Consider the following 20,437-nt stretch of genomic DNA (forward strand, 5'->3'; position numbering starts at 1 on the left):
ACAATATAATAAAGGTAGATTTCATTGATTAGGAACAGCATTGTATTTTACATCATCCCATCAAAACTAGAATATAAGAAATAAAAAATTTTAAACAAACAAATCTTTTTATCGACTCTAATCAATTGAATGACAACCAAACCCTAATAACCAAATTCTCAAAAATAACAAATTTTTAAGAGCTTGTAAACTTGGTAACAGCTTTAGTCCCTTCAGAAACAGCATGCTTAGCCAATTCACCAGGCAATACCAATCTAACAGCAGTTTGAATTTCCCTAGACGTAATGGTAGGTTTCTTATTGTACCTCGCAAGTTTAGATGATTCCTGAGCCAATTTCTCAAATATATCATTAATAAAACTGTTCATTATCCCCATCGCTTTGCTTGAAATTCCAATATCAGGATGCACTTGTTTCAGCACTTTGAATATATAGATCTTATACGTCTCGGAACTCTTCTTAACCTTCTTCTTCTTCTTTTCTCCGATACCAACACCAACATCCTTCGTCGGAAGCTTCTTCCCGGCTTTTGGCTTCTTCTCCGCCGGAGCTTTGTCGTCGGAAGGCTTTTCCGAAGCCGGATTCTTCTCGGCGGGCTTCTTTTCTGCCTTAGGAGCCATGGAATAGTTTAGAAATTTAGCGAAGGATGAAATTTTTGTATGACGGGGAAGAAAGGGCGTGGGTTTGTTATTTATAGGTAATGGAAGTTGGTTCTGATTGGATAAGGGAGAGTGATGAGGATCGATGACGTGGATTGATCATGACCGTTGGATTTGGTTTGAAGATCAACGGCTAGTGGAGCTGTGCACGTGTAGATCATTTGCTACGGAAATAATGGCGTCTAAAGAGGAGGAGGAATGAGTAAAAACAACTAGCTTTTTGGGTTGTTATAGTACAAAGAATTTGGTTTAAAGTTTTTTCTTCCAATTTAGAAAAAATAAAAAAATTACATAATTATTTTTCTAATTTAACTTTATCGAATGTTGGACAAATATAGAGTCTATTTGGGGTAGATGAATTTAGATAACTTTTGTTTTTTAAGTAATAAGGAATTGTGTTGGTAGTTGATTGGAGTTATGCAACATTTAGTTAGGCGTATTGAGAGATTACAATATATTAGTGAGCTAATTTTTATTTCTTAATTTCAAAAATGTTTAGTGACCTAATAAATATTATACCCATTAAAACAAATAATTATATAAATACTACAACAAAATTAAAATAAATACTAATAAATTAAATAACAAATAATTAAAAATACATTAATACATGTATTGATAGTGTGTTGCATGGAAACTAAGCAAAGAAATTAATTTAATTAACAATAAAATAATTAACCATGGTCTTGCCGCCAGAGAAAATAGTTAACAAGAAATTAAGAAAATAAATTAAGCAATTAACAAGACAAAAAGTTTGAAGAAAAAAATTGATAATGCTTTTTTTGCATGTATTAAATATTTGATTTGTTGTAAATTTATATAGATTTAAAAGTAAATTGATAAGGGTAAATGTGTAATATATTATTTTACTACATGTATAACTAATACCCACGTAACTTATTGTAACACCTCAGAATTTGAAATAGCTAAATATAGAAAGAACTACATTGGAAATGGTAAAATCTGAAATTTTGCAAGTTAAGCTTAAGATAGGAGTTTTGGGTCAACTTCATGGTCATAGGATGAGTTAGGCTTGGAATCCTCTTTCCAACGCCACCGAGTTTGCTAATTTTTGAGCTCGTATGAGGGAGATATAACTGTTTGAAGTTGGGCTGTCCATTTAAGGAAAGTCACCCGGATTTAAGAGGAGTATTTTGGTCTTTTCCTTACCCTATCAGATTTATTTCATTTTTAGTAAATAATTAGGGGTCTAAACTGATTTGGTTCAGTTTACACAATCATAAATTACGCTAGGGTTTTAGAAAAGATCTCAAGAGGAGAAATGAGGAGAAAAGGGTCAAGATCATGTCAAGTTCTTGAAGGTTTCGTTGCGGATTTCGCCAAGGGTTTGATCCCTAAGAGGTATGTGAGTTCACATAGCGTTGAGTTCGTTCACCCACGCGTCAATCATGTTAATTTTAGCGTAAAGTTCGTTCTAGAAAATTGAAGGTTTGATGTTCTTGATTGGTGTTCTTGAATTTGCTTTCATTCTTAAATTAGAATGGGATTGATAAGTTTTTGAGATAATCATATCGATTTTAAGAGTTGTTTTTGAGTAGATTCTTGTGTACATGTATTGTGTAACTGAATCTAAAGAGAAATTGAGAAAAAGAATCGAATCTAATCGAATTAAGAACAGAAAACGAGTTGAAAATTTCGTCGGAACCACCTGAGAAGGACTGGCGCGGCACGCCCCAAACACGCCAGATGGGTTTGGGGTGGCGCGCCAGCAGTGCGCCAGAATCCAGTCTCCCCCACCCATTTTTCATCGTTTATCCCGTCTGAGTCCTTCTAAAGTGTACTATCACTCCCTATTGATTCTAACTACTCTAAACAACTTCTAAACATCTACAAATCATTCATAAACATGAATCATAACCCTTGAATCCATAATTCAAATTCAAGGTAGATTTGAGAGTCAAGTCTTGAGAGTTCTTCGAGTCATTTTAAGAGGTCGTTTGCAATTGTTTTACAACTTGTTTTAAATGACTTGAACACAGAGTTGAAAAGAGTAGAGTGAGTTCATTTTCTTTAAAATGATATATGGAAACTAAGTATTGCCAAGAGCAAATGTTTTTACATTAAAGATTAGAGAAAACACCGTTTTTCAAAAGAGTTTTCATGAGTAGTTTTAGTACCATCTCTTTTAAGAGAAAGATTTTGAGTAATAATCTCAAACTAGAGAAAATTTATGTTTTTAACCATATGAGCTAGTTACATTTTGGGAGTAGTATTGAGCACCGATATGGGGACGAATTCAGATAGCTTAAGTCTCCATAAACCATGTAGCCAACGTGGGTAGAAAGGGTCATACTTTTTAGATGATTCCTTAATGCTTTTAGCATAGACTAGCGGATCCACTTAATAGTAGGTTCTATACCCCGACAAAGTATAGGACGATCCAGGCAGCGTGAGGCAAGACGTTGTATCATCACATAACTCATAGTGATGATTGTCGATTAGAGAATCTCTATCAGAGTTACTTGTATTTTCATATACAAAAACTAAGTTACTATTGTGTTTTTCAATACACTGAGTTGTTATCTACATGTTTTAAAGCTTTTCTTTATACTGCATATTTATTACTGCTTTATATTGAAAATAATTGAGTTGAGTTGAGACGAGGTAAGTTCCTTCAGTTCCATTTCAAGCTTATATCTTGTTTAAGAATTCCCCTCACATGCTCGTACATTCCATGTACTGACGCCATTTGGCCTGCATCTTTTATAATGTAGATACAGGTAACTAGGATCAACATCCAGGGCTTCGTTGATCCAGTTCAGCTTCAAAGTTGTTGGTGAACCTCATTGCTTTCGGAGGATTCCTTTTATTTTCTTTAACATTCTAGTTTTGTTAGGATGTCGTGGGTCTTGTCCCGATGTCCATCTCAGTTATTAGAGGCTTCATAGATAGATAGAAAGACACTAGTTCATGAGTCTTTTCATTTTCATTCGGTTGAGTTGCCGCTTTGGCTAGTCGAATGCTTATTTATAAAAAAATATAAGTTATCACTTGAGTTACAGTTTACTTTTTACAGTGATTTTATTATGAGTAAGTCTTTCACTAAGAGTTTAGCCAGGCCAAGGGTTCCCTTGGGGCCAACGATGGTTCTCGAATGCCAGTCCCGCCTAGTGTGTAGGCTTGGAGCATGACAAACTTGGTATCAGAGCACTGAGTTCAAGAGTCCTAGGGTGTCTATGAAGCCGTGTCTTTAGAGTCCTAGTTATCGGTGTGAAGCGCACCACATCTATAATTAGGAGGCTGCAACATTTAGGAACTATCTCACTTCTTTCATACTCATTTTGTGCGATAGAGTTTATCTCTATAAAAGTTTCCTTCTAATTCGTGCTTGCGCATATCTTTCAGATCATGTCTCCACGAAGAGCTGTCCGAGGTCATCCGAGAAGCTATCCGGATATTGAGTCAAGCTGTGACCAACCAAGTTGGGCAACATAGAGGGGTTCGATAGGAAGGGGCTGATACGTCTAGGATCCGCGAGTTCTTAAGGATGAATCCTCCAGACTTCATTGGTTCAAGTTTCACTAAGGATCCGAAAAACTTTGTGGATGAGCTTCAGAAGGTTTTTGAGATTATGCACATTGGTGATGCTGAGAGGGTGGAACTAGCTACATACCAAAGTTGCATACCAATTGAAGGGTGTCACTAGAATCTGGTTTGATCAATGGAGAAAGAATAGAGCTGAAGGTGCACCACTTGTGAGTTGGGCTTTGTTTGAGGAGGACTTCTTAGGGCGTTTCTTTCCCCGTGAACTGAGAGAAGAAAAGGTACGAGAATTCCTCACTCTTAAGCAGGAATCTAGGAATGTTCATGAGTATCGTATCAAGTTCACCCAATGTTCCCGCTATGCTCCGGAGATGGTTGTTGACATGAAAAACATGATGAGTTTGTTCGTTGTTGGGTTGTCTCATCTGTCAAGTAAGAAAGGCAAGACATCTATGCTCATAGGAGATATGGACATAGCAAGGCTGATGATCCATGTGCAACAGGTTAGGGAGGACAAGCTGATGGATAGAGAAGAGTTTAGAAACAAGAAGGCTAAGACATCACATAATGAGTTCGGGCAGCAAAAAAGTAATGTGAATCGGTCTTCTTTCCAACATAAGCAAAACAGACCTGCTCCATCATCTGCTAGTGCACCTGCACCAAGAAATAGAGGTGAGTTCAACAATCAGAATTTGCAAAATTTCAGAGCTAGACCTACGCAGTCTCAAGGTAGTGTGGCACAAGGAGGTAATGGGACTGCTGGATGTGTTAAGTGTGGTAGGAGCCACTCAGGAGTTTGTCGTGATGGCTCTACTGGTTGCTTCAAGTGTGATCAAAATAGTCACTTTAGGCAGAGGAGCAAAAGAACTATCTATATGCTATCACTAGTCGCCAAGTGCAAAAGAACTCCCCAGATGTTGTCACTAGTATGATCAAAGTCTTTAATTATGATGTTTATGCTTTGCTAGATCTAAGAGCGAGTCTATCTTTTGTGACTCCTTACATTACCATGAATTTTGATGTTCTTCCTGAGAAAATTTTTGAGCCCTTCAGTGTTTCTATACCTGTTGGTGAGTCTATTCTAGCTGAGAGAGTCTATCGTGATTGTACAGTTTCTATCAATCACAAGAATACCATGGATGACTAAGTAGTTAGATATGGTAGATTTTGATGTCATTCTAGGTGTGGATAGGCTTCATGCTTGTTATGCCTCAGTCGATTGTAGAACTCGAGTTGTCATGTTCCAGTTTCCTAATGAGCCAGTTATAGAGTGGAAGAGTAGTTCAGGAATGCCTAAGGGTCATTTTATTTCGTACCTTAAGGTGAGAAAGTTATTTTTCAAGGGGTGTGTCTATCACTTAGTCTCAGTTAATGACTCTAGTGTTGAGACACCTTCTATTCAGTCAGTTCCAGTAGTAAAAGAGTTTCCAGAAGTTTTTCTAAATGATCTTCTCGGAGTCCCTCCTGAGAGAGAAATATACTTCGGTATAGATATTCTTCATGATACTCGTCTTATCTCTATTCCACCATATAGAATGGCACCAACAGAGTTGAAAGAGTTAAAAGAGCAGTTGAAAGATCTTCTTGAAAATGGTTTTATTCGACCAAGTGTCTCACCTTGGGGCACTCCGGTCTTATTTGTGAGGAAGAAAGATGGTTCTCTCAGAATGTGCATAGATTACAGTCAGTTGAACATGGTTACTATCAAGAATAAGTATCCTCTTCCGAGAATTGATGATATTTTTGATCAACTTGAGGGTGCCACTTTTTTTTTCTAAGATAGACCTCAGATCAGGCTATCATCAATTGAGGGTAAGAGAAATTGATATCCCTAAGACAACATTCAGGACCCGTTATGGTCATTATGAGTTTCTGGTCATGTCATTTGGTTTGACTAATGCTGCTGCATCATTCATGGACCTTATGAATAGAGTATTCAAGACTTATTTAAATATGTTTGTTATCGTATTCATTGATGACATTTTAATCTATTCAAGGAATGAGGAAGATCATGCTAATCATCTCAGAATAGTTCTCCAAACTATAAAGGATAAAGAGTTGTCTGCTAAATTCTCTAAGTGTGAGTTTTAGCTCGAGTCTGTGGCATTCTTGGGCCACATTATTTCCGGTGATGGAATTAGAGTTGACACTCAGAAAATAGAGATAGTGCAGTATTGGCCTAGACCTATATCTCCAATTGATATTAGGAGTTTCTTGGGGTTGGCAATATATTATAGAAGGTTCGTCGAAGGGTTCTCATCTATTTCATCCCCTTTGACTAAGTTGACTAAGAAAACAATGAAGTTTCAATGGTCTGAAGCTTGTGAGTAAAGCTTTCAAGAATTGAAAACTAGGTTGACTACTTCCCATTATTGACCTTACCAGAAGGTACACAAGGTTTTGTGGTATAGTATGATGAGTCCAGAGTTGAACTAGGTTGTGTATTGATGCAGAATGGCAAGGTTATAACTTATGCTTCCAAACAACTTAAGGTTCACGAAAAGAACTACCCAACCCATGATCTAGAGTTGGCTGCTGTAGTGTTTGCTTTGAAGATCTGGCGTCACTATCTTTATGGTGTTCATATCACAAGAGTCTTCAGTATGTGTTCAGTCAAAATGAGCTTAATCTTAGATAGATGAGGTGGTTATAGTTACTCAAAGATTATGACATGAGTATTCTATATCACCCAGGTAAGGCTAATGTTGTTGCTGATGCCTTGAGCAGGTTGTCTATGGGTAGTATCGCCCAGGGGAAGAAAAAGATTGAACTACCCCTCTTTAAAAGCTATCAAAAACTTTCCACAGGACTATCTACAGTTTGTGGTCCAACCTATGGACCATAGATCCCATACATGGAATTGATATTGAATTTTTAAGGCTCAAAAGTCCATTTACTGGTCCAAACGACGACCCGTAAGTGGACTTACGTCTTGTCGATTGGATCCGTTGGATTTGGGTCCCAAAAGTTTACTCCAGTATTCTACCAATGACTTGACAGGATGGGTCACCGTTCATCCTACGGCCCATTGGTTGGGGTCATCATTCACAGACTCAATAAACTCTAGTATAGCAGTCTTTGGTAAAACGGTCATAACTTTTTACTCCGTAGATGAAATGAGGCAAACTTGGTGGGGTTGGAAAGAGGACTCAAAGACCTTTAATTTTCTTCCAATTCATGCAATTTAGGGTTCATAGTGAAAATCATAGATCATGCATGGGTTCAAATGGGATTAGTTTAAAAGCATGTAATTGAGTCCAAATCATCAAAATAAGATCTTAATCAATCAATTGAATCCGTACAAATAGAACTCAAGAGGAATTAGATGAAAACGTAACCAATTTTGGGAAATTGAATTGAAGAATTGAAGAAACTTTGAGAACTCAACGGGTGAATGGAACCTATTGATGAACTCCCTAAATACCTTGATCTTAAAACCATAAGCAATTGATGAACAAAAGAGACTTGAACTTGAAGAAACTGGCTTCTTCTTCATTGATCTAGAGAGAAGATTTTGGAGAGGATTTGGGGATTTGAGGGAATGAAAGAGTTGGAGGAATTTATAAGGGTGAATGGTAGATATAGGGCTTAGAATTAGGGTCAAAACGAGATAGTATAGGAATAAGAAGTATAGGAAGACTCAAATACCCTTAAAATAAGTGTCGGGTGGTTCTTACAATTATGATCTACGGTTCGTAGGAATTTCTACGAACCATACTGGTCAACCGTAGATTAAATACTGGTGCATAAAATCTCATCCAAATTTGATGAGTCCTTTCTACGCTCTTTCAAACTTCTTACGGCTCATAGACTCAAATCGTACAACTCAACTTACACTCCAAAATTTCACTAAGTCCAAAACCTTTCTACGGAACCATCATACGGTCTGTAGAAACAATGTTGACCTGTCAAACCCTTCCATAGACTTGAGGTCCTACATCAAATCTCTAAATCAATCCTACGACCCGTCAAACTCTCTACCGTTCGTTCTATCAAGTCATAGGTCCAATATTCAGAAACTTAATTTCCAAGACTCATCTTTGGTCTATGACTTCCTTCCTACTGCCCGTAGGAATTCCTACGATTCATTGGTTGGACTCGTAGAAACTTGATTTAGTCCATTTTTCTTTTCTTTTGGACTTTCCAACTTCCAGGGTTTTAAAGAAAAAGACCCAAATACCCTTTAAAATAACTGTCTAGCAGACCTACGATTGCAACCTATGGCTTGTAAGAATTCTTATGGACCATACTGGTCAACTGTAGTTTGATTGACTAGTGCCTAAAATTCATCTAACTTCAACAAGACCTTCTGACGGTACGTATACCCAAACCGCAAAATTCCACTTTTACCTCAAAATTTCACCAAGTATGGATTGCTTCTACGGAACCCATCTATGGTCCGTAGAACATCCCACGACATGTTCTAGTCAAAGGTTGATCAAGTTATTAGGACTTGAATTTCCTAAAACATGACCCACTTCATACGGATGAACTTTACGGTTTGTAGAAGCATTTATGACCCGTAGAATGGATTCATAGAACACATCTAGTAGCTAACAAGTGAAATCTTTCATTTTCCAAATTCCGAGGTGTTACATTTATTTATTTATAATATTGATTGAAAAATGAATATGTAAATTTTAATCAAAATATTTGTAATATTTAAAATAGTGTCTCTCTATAAAATAATCTTAGTATTAAAAGTACATTGATACTTACCATTTTTCATAATTTGACAAAAGATTAGTCAAACACAATTTTCTTATCAACAACATTTTTCAAATGAATTAGCCAAACACAAATTACTTTTTTTTCAAAAGCATTTTTTTTAAAAGTCTTTTTTAAAAAGTATTTCTAGAAATAAGCAGTTCTTAGCAACAACGCCAAATAGGCTCTAACAACATAATATCATTTATATTCTATTATCAATTAATTACATGGATTTATTAGCTTTATTTCAACATATCATAAGCTTATTTGTATTTTATGACAAGTAATATTTTATGAGCAGTAATTTAAAGATATAGATTTACTAGCCTTATTTGAATGAGTACCATAAATTCATTTATATCTTTTATAAAGTAATTTAAAAATTAAAGATTTATTAAGATTATACGAATTAATATCACAATTTCATATCTTCCTTCAGCCCCTATATAAGGTTCCTAAATGGCATCGACAATTCATACTTTCATGGCATACAAAAGTTCAATGGTGAAAAAAACCATGAAGAGTTTCACTATGCTTTTTTTTTTCTCTATGACAATATTTTTCACTTTATTTGACAATTCACTAGGTATGATATTTTATTCAATGCATATGAAATTATTTTATCTATAAGTATGTGTTTAGATATATGTTTTAATTATTCATTTTTTTTAATCATGTTGATTTATTTGTAATCTTCTCATTATTTTGTATCAAGTGATGATACTAAATTTTGCCCAGGAACTTTTACGACTAATGATGTATGTACTAATATTAGTTGTGGAAATCTAGCTCTATTTCACTAGCCAGCAAGTTCGATGCCTCATGATTGTGTTTGTGCTGCAGTAGGAAGTAATCAAAGTCTTTGTACCTGTCAAATTCGTTGTTAAGCAAAATTATGCAATAAAACTGGTTATTATTGATGTAAATTGAGTAATCATACATGTCCATTGAATGATTGGGAATAATAAAAACAAATAGAAATCACAAGTTGAACAATATTTTTTATAAGTGAAAAAGCTTAAACTTTAAAAGGTTAGAGATCAAAATAGCAATTAAAAGTTGAACAATATTTTTTTTCCTTCAAACAAGCGTCATTAATAGAGTAATTTTGTAATTTTATCAAACCAATGTAACATATAAAATGACACATGTCAAAACAATGTAACAGTAAATTATATAAATCATTATTGTCACATATATTTACTTGCCTTTTGCATCTTCAAAATTAAAATGGATAGATGAAGTTGATTGTTCAAGAAAGTCATTAGGTACCTACTTAAATGACCAATAAATTATATCATTTTGGAGAGTAAATTATCAACTTAGAATTTTAGATCAATATACTATCTATAGGTATAATCATTGCGAAATTTATTTAACAACTTTGAGAGATAAATTTTGTTATTTAATTGCATAATCTTTTTTTATTGCTAACACAATTAAAGTTACAATTTTAAAAGGTAAGTTCATTTTCTTGTTTTTATCTACTAAAAATAGAAATTAGTGGCGAATAAATTATGTAGTTCAACAACAAAATTCATATCTCATATTTATCGAATAAATAATAAGTTATTATTAGTCACAAGATATTTAGTGATAGATTAGCGTTGAAGTTTGTAACTAATTTCATTCTATTTTTCTATTAGTATTAATATCTAATATAGTGGTAGGTGGAAAGTAATTCTCACCCTTGAATAAAAGTTTGGGGTTCGGGCTTTGAGGATTAAATAACATCTGGTAGGGGAGTTTACCCCCAAAATGATACTTTCCAACTTAAATCTACATTAGTTGGCTGGAAAACTGGGTATCAAACACCGTGTGAAAAAAAAAAAAAAAAACTTCCTATGATTATCCACAAAATTATATTTATTTATTTATTAAATGTTCGATTAAATGACATCTATTAATAATAATTCAACCCGATTATGAATTTTAGATTTAAGATTCTTTTTTGTTATCCATGAATATGTAGAAGTTATTGTAACACCCCAGAAATTTTTTGAGCTAAGACTCGAACCGTTCTTTGTAGTGAGTAAGATTTTTGCAAGTAATTTAAATTTTTTTGACTATTAAGGTTACTAGACGTAGCACCCTGAGTTCCAAAAAGAATCGAATTGGAAATAGCAAAATCTGAAATTTTGCAAGTTAAGCTAAGTATGAATTTTGGATCGACTTCAAACGACCATAATTGCTATATCAGGATGATTTAGGTGTGCTACCAGATACCTTAGGAAAGGTCTTCGAATTATCTTTCCAACGCCACCGAGTTTTCTCAATTCCGAGCTCTGAGTAAAAAGTTATGACGGATTTACTAACATCGCGCAAACTTGGCAGCAGCTCCACGACGCGGAGCCAACACGGACCTCATTGCCAGGTGAAAACTTATTCCGACTCCCAACTCGTTTTAATTATTTCTTTAGGGGTATTTTATTCCTAAAAACCCTTAGGAGGCCATCTAAATTGCCCTAAATGAGTAGAAAATCAGTTTTTCATCAATCTAACCCTCTCATTCACTCCAAAGATTCTACGCTCAAGAAATTCAAGAAACGCTAAGGCTAGAGTTTATCTTTCAAGGGTTTTCCTTCAAGTTGCTTCAAGAGGATAATTCTTTCAGGTATGTAAGCTTCCATAGTGTTGGGTTTGTTCACCCACACGCCAATCATGTAAATTTCAGCGTTAAGTTCGTTCTAGAAAGTTGAAAATATGATGTTATTGATATGTGTTCTTGAATTTACTTTCATTCTTGAATTGGGCTGAGCTTTAGGAGTTCTTGAGATTATTGTTTCGATTTATAGAGTAGTTTGAGTTAGATTCTTGTGTACATGTCATGGTTATATGAATCTAAAGAAAAGTTAAGCAAAAGAAATTAATTTAGGCGATTTGGGGTTAGAAAACGAAGAAGAGAAAAGTTGGGCGAATCTGGCACTTGGCTCCACGTCATTGACCTGCCTCCCCATTTCATAAAGTTGTCTTCGCGTCGCGGAGAGGTTACGGACCTCTCTGCCTCAAAAGTTATTTCGCGACCAATTATTTTAATGCGTCTCCGTGTCACGGACTAGTTTCCAAGCAGTGAATTTTGATCTTTTCTCATGTTTAGCTATCTAAAATCAATCCTAAACATCATGAGATCTTTCCTATCACAAACCACAACCTTGAATCCATAATTCAAGTTCAAGGTACAATTAAGAGTTAAGTTTTTGAGAATTCTTTCGAACATTCTAAGAAAGTCCTTTTGATGAGTCTTCTACAATTTCTAATAACTTGTTTCAAGACTCGAGCAAGTGAGTACGAGTGAGGAGAATGTATTCATGAGTCTACTTTATCATTACAAGATCCTTCATACCATGAAGCATAACTCTTGAATTCATAATTCACATTCAAGAGAGAGTTAAGAGTAAAGTTCAAGAAAGCCTTTGAGTTCAATTGTGAATCCTTTGAGGTCAACTATCGATTTGAACTAAGTTTTGAGGAAGTAAGTCAGAGAATAAGAAGAGTCGTATACATGAGTTCCCTATAGTTATGTAGACCATCGAGTCGAGTTGTTTCATGTCCATAATTTCTCATGAACTTCGTAAGTTGAGCATTTTTCAGAAAAGTGGTATCTTCAAGTTCTAAGCCTTTAAGTGTTGAGTTCCTAATCCTTTTTGAGAAGTATCTTTGAGTCCTTGATTTGAATATTTCGTGCTCATAATTCCGCATGAATATTATAAGTCGAACAATCTTGAGATGAGAAGTATCTTTGAGTCATTGAGTTGAGTAGTCCATGCTCATAATTCCTCATGAACTCTGAGTTGAGCATTCTTGAAATTAGTAGTATCATTGAAGTTCTTGAGTTCCAAGTATTGAGTTCTATCTATGGTTATTGAAAACCTTGCATTGAGTCATTCATGTCCATCATTTGACATGAACCATATTTTAAGAAGTCTTTTACAAATGTTTAAACTTTGTTTTAAGACTTAAGCTTTGAAGTTGAGTAAAGAGTAAGAGTAAAGTTGAAGTTCATTTCTTCAAAAGTATATGGGGACTATGTATTTCCAAAAGAGTTTAAAATGTTTTCACATTTAAATAAGAACGAAAAACTGAGATTTTCAAAAGAGTCTTTGAGCTAGTTTTTCAGTAAAGAGCCTTTGGGCTAGTTTTCAGTTAAAGAGTAAATGCTTTCACAATAAAGCAAGATAGGAAACCTTGATTTCCAAGATAGACTTTGAGCACTAATCTCAAATCACAGAAAGAAGTATGTTTTTTAAACGTAAAGAGCTAGTATATTTTGGGAGTAGTATTGAGCACCGATATGGGAGAGAGTTCAGATAACTCATAGCCCCCATAAACCATGTAGCCATCATGGGTAGAAAAGGGTCATACTTTTTAGATGAATCCTTTTCGCATAGACTAGTGGATCCACTTAGTAGTTCAGGTCTTATACCTGTGGCAAGGTATAGGATGCGCTGGCAGCGTGAGGGAGATCGTTGTATCATCACAATAACTCTTATGTGACGGTTGTCGGTTAGAGAAACTCCCACAACAATACTTGTATTTTTATATACATCAGTTTATTTGTATTTTTACATACATCCTAGAGTTATTTGTATCTTACATACACAAAGAGTTGACATCATGTTTTAAATAACTTTTCTTTATATTGCTCTTATTTTAAAATGACTTTATATTGAAATGAGTTCAGTTATGTAGAGTTGAGTATCCAGAGTTTGAGTATCAAGAGTCGACTATCTTATTATTGAGTTGAATATTTTATCTCTGAGTTGAGTATCTTATCCTTGAATACTTCAGAGTTGAGTAAGTTGAGTAGTTTTGAGTATCCTTGAGTTGAGTAAGTTTGAGAAGAGGTAATATGTTTCCTTTGTATCAAGTTTCAAGCTTATGTTCTGCTTTATAATTCTTCTTACATGCTCGTACATTCCATGTACTGAGCCATTTGGCCTGCATCTTTTCATGATGCAGACACAGGTATTCAGGATCATCAACAAGAGATTCGTTGATACATCCGAGAGTTCGAGTTAGCTATGGTGAGCCTTCTTGTTTCCGGAGGATTTCATTTACTTTTTAGTTTAGTCAGGATGTCGTGGGTCTTGTCCCGACTTCCATCTTTATCAGTTAGAGGCTTCATAGATAGTCAGTAGTTGAGAAGTCTGTATTATTTATTTATTTTATTAAATATTTTAAAGACTTAAGTTCCCTATTTTATGGCGAGTTGAATAATTTATTTTATTCAGAGTTTTCTTTTGAGTTAAACATTTGTATTTAAGTTTCCTGAATTTTATTCATTTTAAGCTTTGTATGCTTGAGTTAGTCTTCCGCTTGTAGTCAGCCAGGCTGAGGGTTCGCTTGGGGACCAACAATGGTTCTTAAGTGCCGGCCACGTCCAGGGTGTAGACTCGGATCGTGACAGTTATATTTACAATTTAGGACTTATTTGAGAGGTTTAAGTTGGGACCCAAAGGGAAGAGTGTGTTTTGAACCAAACAAAAAACATTCTGGATAACATCAGATTTTGTTTTTCTTCATGTTGGTACAACCTTTGTCTTTATAATAGAATAAGTCGTAATCACATATGAGGAAAAAATATGACATCGTGGTCTAATAAGGATCCTCGCGATCTGTAACACCACAGAATTTTTTTGAGCTAAGGCTCGAACCATCCTTTGTTTAAAGTAGGATTTTACCGAGGAATTTAAAATTTTCTTAAGTGTTAAGGTCACTAGACGTAGAACCTTGAGTTCCAAAAAAAGAAAAGAACTAAAGAGAGTTCATTTAAGTCATTCCTAAGTTCCTTTAAGTTTTGGGTCAACTTCAAACGACCATAACTTTTAGCACATAATGAGTTAGGTGGCCCATAAGATATCAAATGAAAGGTTTTTGAATTATCTTTCCAACGCCACTAAGTTTGCTAATTTTTAAGCTCGTATGAGGGTGATATGCCCTTTTGAAGTCAGACTATCCAATTAAGGAAAGTTACCCAAAAATAGTGAGGGGTATTTTGTTCTTTTCCTTACCCAATCATATTTAATTCATTTTTAGTAAGGTTTTTGGGGTCTAATCTGATTTGGTTCAGTTTTATAATCCTAATATACGCCTAGAGTATTAGTTGAGAGTTCAAGAAGAGAAAAGAGTAGAAAAAAGGAGATGGATCAAGGTGTTCGTCAAGGTTCTTGAGTTTTGTTGCGGATTTTCGCCATGAGTTTGATCTCTAAGAGGTATGTAAATTTCCATAGTGTTGGGTTCGTTCACCCACACGCCAATCATGTTATTTTCAGCGTAATTTCATTCAAAAGTTGAAGGAATTGAGTTCTTGATCAGTCTTCTTGAAGTACATTCTAAATTTTGTTTTCTTGGGGTTTTGATGAACTCTTGAGATGAAAGTTAGTGATTTGAGTGTTTTTGTTAGTAGACTAGTGTGTACTTAGGTTGGGTAATTTAATCTAAGGAAAACTTGAGAAAAGGAATCGATTAGAAGTGATTTAGGATCAGAAAACGAGAGACAAAATTTGTCAAAATTTGCCTGGGAAGGGGTTGGGGCGGTGATATACCGTGAGTTTACCGTATTTTTGATGTGTTTCACTTGAATTTTGTGTGCGTCTTGAGCTATTTTGTAATTAGATATAATGTTTTTATGTAATCTTTTGCAGGAAATTGGTTCGGAAGCGGATTGACAGAAAAATGGATTGAAGTAACAGCAACTATAACCAACAAAGCCATTGACGGACCGTAGGTCCAATGACGGTGTAACATCCCGCTATCCGAAAGAACTAGAATTAGAAAGAACCATTTTTGGAAATAATGAAAATCCGAAATTTGGCAAGTTATGTTAAGTATAAGTTTTGGGTCAACTTCAAACGACCATAACTCTCAGCAGAGGATTAGTTAGGTGGGCTACAAGATATCAAATAAAAGGTTTTGGAATTATCCTTCCAACGCCACCAAGTTTGCTAATTTTCGAGCTCATATGAGGGAGATATGCCCATTCGAAGTTGGGCTGTCTAGATAAGGAAAGTTTATCGGATTTTAAAGGGGTATTTTGGACTTTTCCATACCCAATTAATTTATTTCATTTTTAATAATTAAGTAGGGGTGTAAGCATAATAGGCTCAGTTTACACACTCAAAATTACGCTAGGGTTTTAGTGAAAAGAACTCAAGAGGAGAAAAGAAGAGAAAGGTCAAGATTCGTCGACTTCTTGAGGAATTGATTGTGGATTTCACCAAGGATTCGATCCTACGAGGTAAGTGATTTTACACAGTATTAGGTTCATTCACCCATGCATCAACACATGTTTATTTCAGTGTGAATTCATCCTAAAAAGTTGAAAGTTTGAATGTTCTTGATGTGTGTTCTTGAATTACTTTCGTTCTTGAATCGGGATGAGATTGAGGAGTTTCTTGAGATTATAGTTTTGATTATTAGAGTTGTTTAAGTTAGATTCTTGTGTACATGTTTTGGGTATTTGAATCTAAAGAAAAATTGAGGAAAAGGACCAAATTTAATCGAATTAAGATCAGAAAATGAGTTGAAAAGTTCATCGAATTTGCATGGGAGAAGCTGCCGCGGCTCCCCCATAATGCGCCATGGAGGCTGGGGTGGCGCGCCAGCAGTGTGCCCGGGTCGTCCACCCCACCCATTTTTCTCCGTTTAACCCGTTTGAGTCCTTCTAAAGTGTACTAACACTTCCTATCGATTTTAACTACTCTAAATGACTTCTGAACATCTAGAAACCATCCAGAAACATGAATCATAACCTTGAATCCATAAATTCAAATTCAAGAAAAGTTAAGAGCCAAGTCTAGAGAGTTCTTAGAGTCTTTTCAAAAAGTCTTTTACAAATGCTTTAAACTTGTTTTAAGATTTGAGCTTTGAGTTGAGTAAGAGCATAAAGTGAAGTTCATTTTCTTCAAAAGAGTATATGGGAACTAAGTATTCCCAAAGAGTAAATATTTTCACATTTAAGCAAGAAAGGAAACACCGATTTCCAAGAGAGCCTTTGAGCTAGTTTTTGAGTAATTATCTCAAACCACATAAAGAGTTATGTTTTTAAACATATGAGCTAGTTATATTTTGGGAGTATAATTGAGCACCGATTTGGGTATAAGTTGAGTTCAGATAATTCATGGTCTCCATAAACTGTGTAGCCAACATGGGTAGAAAAGGGTCATACTTTTTAGATGATTTGTTAGTGTTTTTAGCATAGACTAGTGGATCCACTTGTTAGTTAGGTTCTATACCCCCCGGCAAGGTATAAGATGGCCCTGACAGCGTGAGGCAAAACGTTGTACCATTACATAGCTCATAGTGATGGTTGTCTGTTAGAGAAACTCCCACAAAGATATTTTATATTCTTATATACACAGAGTTAATTGTATTTTCATATACAAACAGAGTTTATATTGTATCCTTGCATACAAACTGAGTTACTATTGTATTTTTTAATATAGAGAGTTGTTAGCCACATGTTTTTAAAGCTTTTCTTTATATTGCATTCATATTATTGCCTTATATTGAAATGAGTTGAGTTGTGTTGAGTTAAGACCAGGTATCTTGTTTTAGAATTCCCCTCGCATGCTCGTACATTCAATGTACTGATGCCATTTAGCCTGCATCTTTTATGATGCAGATTCAGGTAACCATGATCATCATCCAGCGCATCGTTGATCTAGTTGAGCTTCAAAGTTGTTGGTGAGCCTCCTTGCTTCCGGAGGATCCCCTTTTTATTGTTTTTCATTATTCTAGTTCATTAGGATGTCGTGGGTATTGTATCGACGTCCCTCTCAGTTGTTAGAGGCTTCATAGACAGTTAGTAATTGTTAGTTCACGAGTCTTTCCATTTCCATTCAGTTATGTTGAGACTTGAGTTGCCACTTTGACTAGTGAATGTTTATTTATAAAACATTCTAAGTTATTTATTGAGCTTTCAGTTTAATTTTTAAAGTACTTTTATCATGAGTAAGTCTTTCGCTGAGTAGTAAGCCAGGCCAAGGGTTCACTTGGGGCCAACAATGGTTCTCAAGTGCCAATCCCACCCAGGGTGTAGGCTCGGGGCGTGATAGATGGCTCATAGGTGATGCAATAGAAGTGGAGCTCAGGGAATTCTGACTAAGTGTTAAACCACGCAAGCCACCTACGATTCGTAGGTCGAGTGACAGATCGTCCTGCACATCCATCGATGGGATCAGTAAGTATCAAGTTCCAGTACCTGAACCACAGAGGCGACCCACAAATCGTAGTTCGATCCACGGTCAGTAGGTCTTGCCTTTAGTCAAGTTCGAATCCGGCCCAGTTTTCTCTTATTTTGTTTACTACTTGGTTTAGGATTTATGTACTATAAATATTAGTTGTTATTTCCGTTTTTAAGGGTTAGACATTATTGTAAGGTCTTAGTTTTGGTCTTTTGGTATTAATTTGCAAACATTTAGCAATTTAATTTCCGGAAGTTGGTTTATACAATTTTTACTTTGAATTTCAATTCAAGATTTCGGGTTTCATCTACTCTAACGGTAAGTTCATGAATTCTTTTAACCTAATTATGAAATGTGAACTCTCAAGCATGATTAGCTAAATTCACAACTAGGGTTGTGGGAACCATGAGCAATTAACAATGTATGAATGATAATTAAGTAATTCTTGAAAAGTGTTTATGCATGTATTGTTAATCCTTTCGTTTAGAAGTCTTTCTAGAGGTGTGCAACGTTAGAAATCACCTCGTTCCTACTTGCTGGACCAATGAGGTAATGAATGAGAAAAGGATTAAACAATAGAGATTTAGTTGATGCTATATAATAGTCCAATTTCAATTGAAGTGAGGGTGAAAACTAAACTAAATCGATATGATGACTAATTAGGGTTAAACGTAAGGGTTAGTAAATCATACACCCATAGATGGACAAAGTTGCATGGTGAAATTCCCTACTTGGAGGACCAATCACTTAAGGATACTTAGCTTACCAACCTTGCATGCCAAACACTAGGATAAAATTACTATTATTAGAATTATTGCGTTAAGTGCTTGTGAGGAACACATATACCCTAGTTTCCATCTTATACTGATAACTCAATTCGTGAATTTTGTTTATTTGTTATTTAAATAACAATATGTTACTTATTTACAACAACCCCCCCCCCCCCCTCCCCCATTTGCTTTTCTCAGAAATAGTTTGACTAAAAAGATATAATTGTGAGTTAAGTCTAAGTCTGAACCATATTCTTCGTGGGATCAACCCCAACCTACAAGTTGGGTTCTTTATTTAACAACAATTGCTTATACTTCTTTAAGGAGGTGTAATTTGAGAATATCAGGAAGTGCACCCCAACAATGTGCCACAATCATGTTTATGAAGTTTGGAGATGGCGCCCCGCGCCAAGAATGCGCTAGGGTCGCCTGGCCTACTCTTTTTTCATCGATTGACCCGTTTGAGTACCTTTTTAGTGTACCTTCACTCCTTTTGATTCTAATCACTCTAAACTACTTCTAAACACCTAGGAATAATTCATAACATGAATCATACCCTTGAATTCATAATTCAAATTCAAGTTAGAGTTAAGAGTTATGTTTTGAGGGTTCTTCCGAACATTTTGAGAAAGTCCCTTTGAGTCTTTTTGAGGAGTCTTCTACAAATTTTAAAAACTTGTTTCAAGACTCAAGCAAGTGAGTATGAGAATGAGGAGAATGTATTCATGAGTCTACTTTATCATCACAAGATCTTTCATATCATGAACCATAACTCTTGAATTCATAATTCATATTCAAGAGTGAGTTAAAAGTAGAGTTTAAGAAAGCTTTTGAGTTCAATTGTGAATCCTTTGAGATCAACTATCGATTTGAACTAAGTTTTGAGGAAGTAAGTATGAGAATGAGAAGAGTCGTATACATGAGTTCCATATTGTTATTTAGACCCTTGAGTCGAGTCGTTCATGCCCATAAATTCCGCATGAACTCCATCATTTGAGTATTTTTGAGAAGAGTAGTATCTTCAAGTTCTAAGTCTTGAGTATTAAGTTCCTAATAATTTTGGGATTATATTCCTAATCATGGGACTACTACATGTTACCCGTGAAGGTCCTTGAGTTGAGTAGTTCATTTCCATAATTTCGCATGAACCCTATGAGTTGAGCAGTCTTGAGATGAGAGGTATCATTGAGTCCTTGAGTTGAGTAGTTTATGCCCATAATTTCGCATGAACCCTCCGAGTCGAGCATTCTTGAGATGAGTATTATCATTAGCTCCTTGAGTTTTGGAGTTGTTGAGTTCCAAGTATTGAGTTCTATGCATGGTTATTGAACACCTTGAATTGAGTCGTTCACGTCCATAATTCAACATGAACACTATTTTAAGAAGTCATTTTACAAATTGTAAAACTTGTTTTAAAGGCTTGAGTACTGAGTTGAGGAAGAGTAGAGTTGAGTTCACTTTCTTTAAAATGATATATGAGAACTAAGTATTCCCAAGAGTAAATGTTTTTATATTTAAGATGAGAGGAAACTGAGATTTCCAAAAGAATTTTGAGCAGTTTGAGTGCCATCTCTTTTAAGAGAAAGATTTTTGAGTAATAATCTCAAAAC

General features: G+C 35.2%; 1 protein-coding gene across 1 annotated transcript; it reads right to left on the bottom strand.

The window, feature by feature from the left end:
- Positions 1-6: 6 nt before the first annotated feature.
- Positions 7-646, bottom strand: LOC125840770 (histone H2B.7-like). Its single transcript, XM_049519741.1, has one exon. It carries the CDS (start codon positions 617-619, stop codon positions 176-178), a length of 444 nt encoding a protein of 147 aa, XP_049375698.1. The 5' UTR covers positions 620-646; the 3' UTR covers positions 7-175.
- Between the last annotated feature and the right edge of the window lie 19,791 nt (positions 647-20,437).

The sequence above is a fragment of the Solanum verrucosum genome, unplaced genomic scaffold, assembly GCF_900185275.1.
Source record: "Solanum verrucosum unplaced genomic scaffold, falcon-dt-bn FXZP01000187.1, whole genome shotgun sequence".
In the NCBI taxonomy this organism is placed as follows: Eukaryota; Viridiplantae; Streptophyta; class Magnoliopsida; order Solanales; family Solanaceae; genus Solanum; species Solanum verrucosum.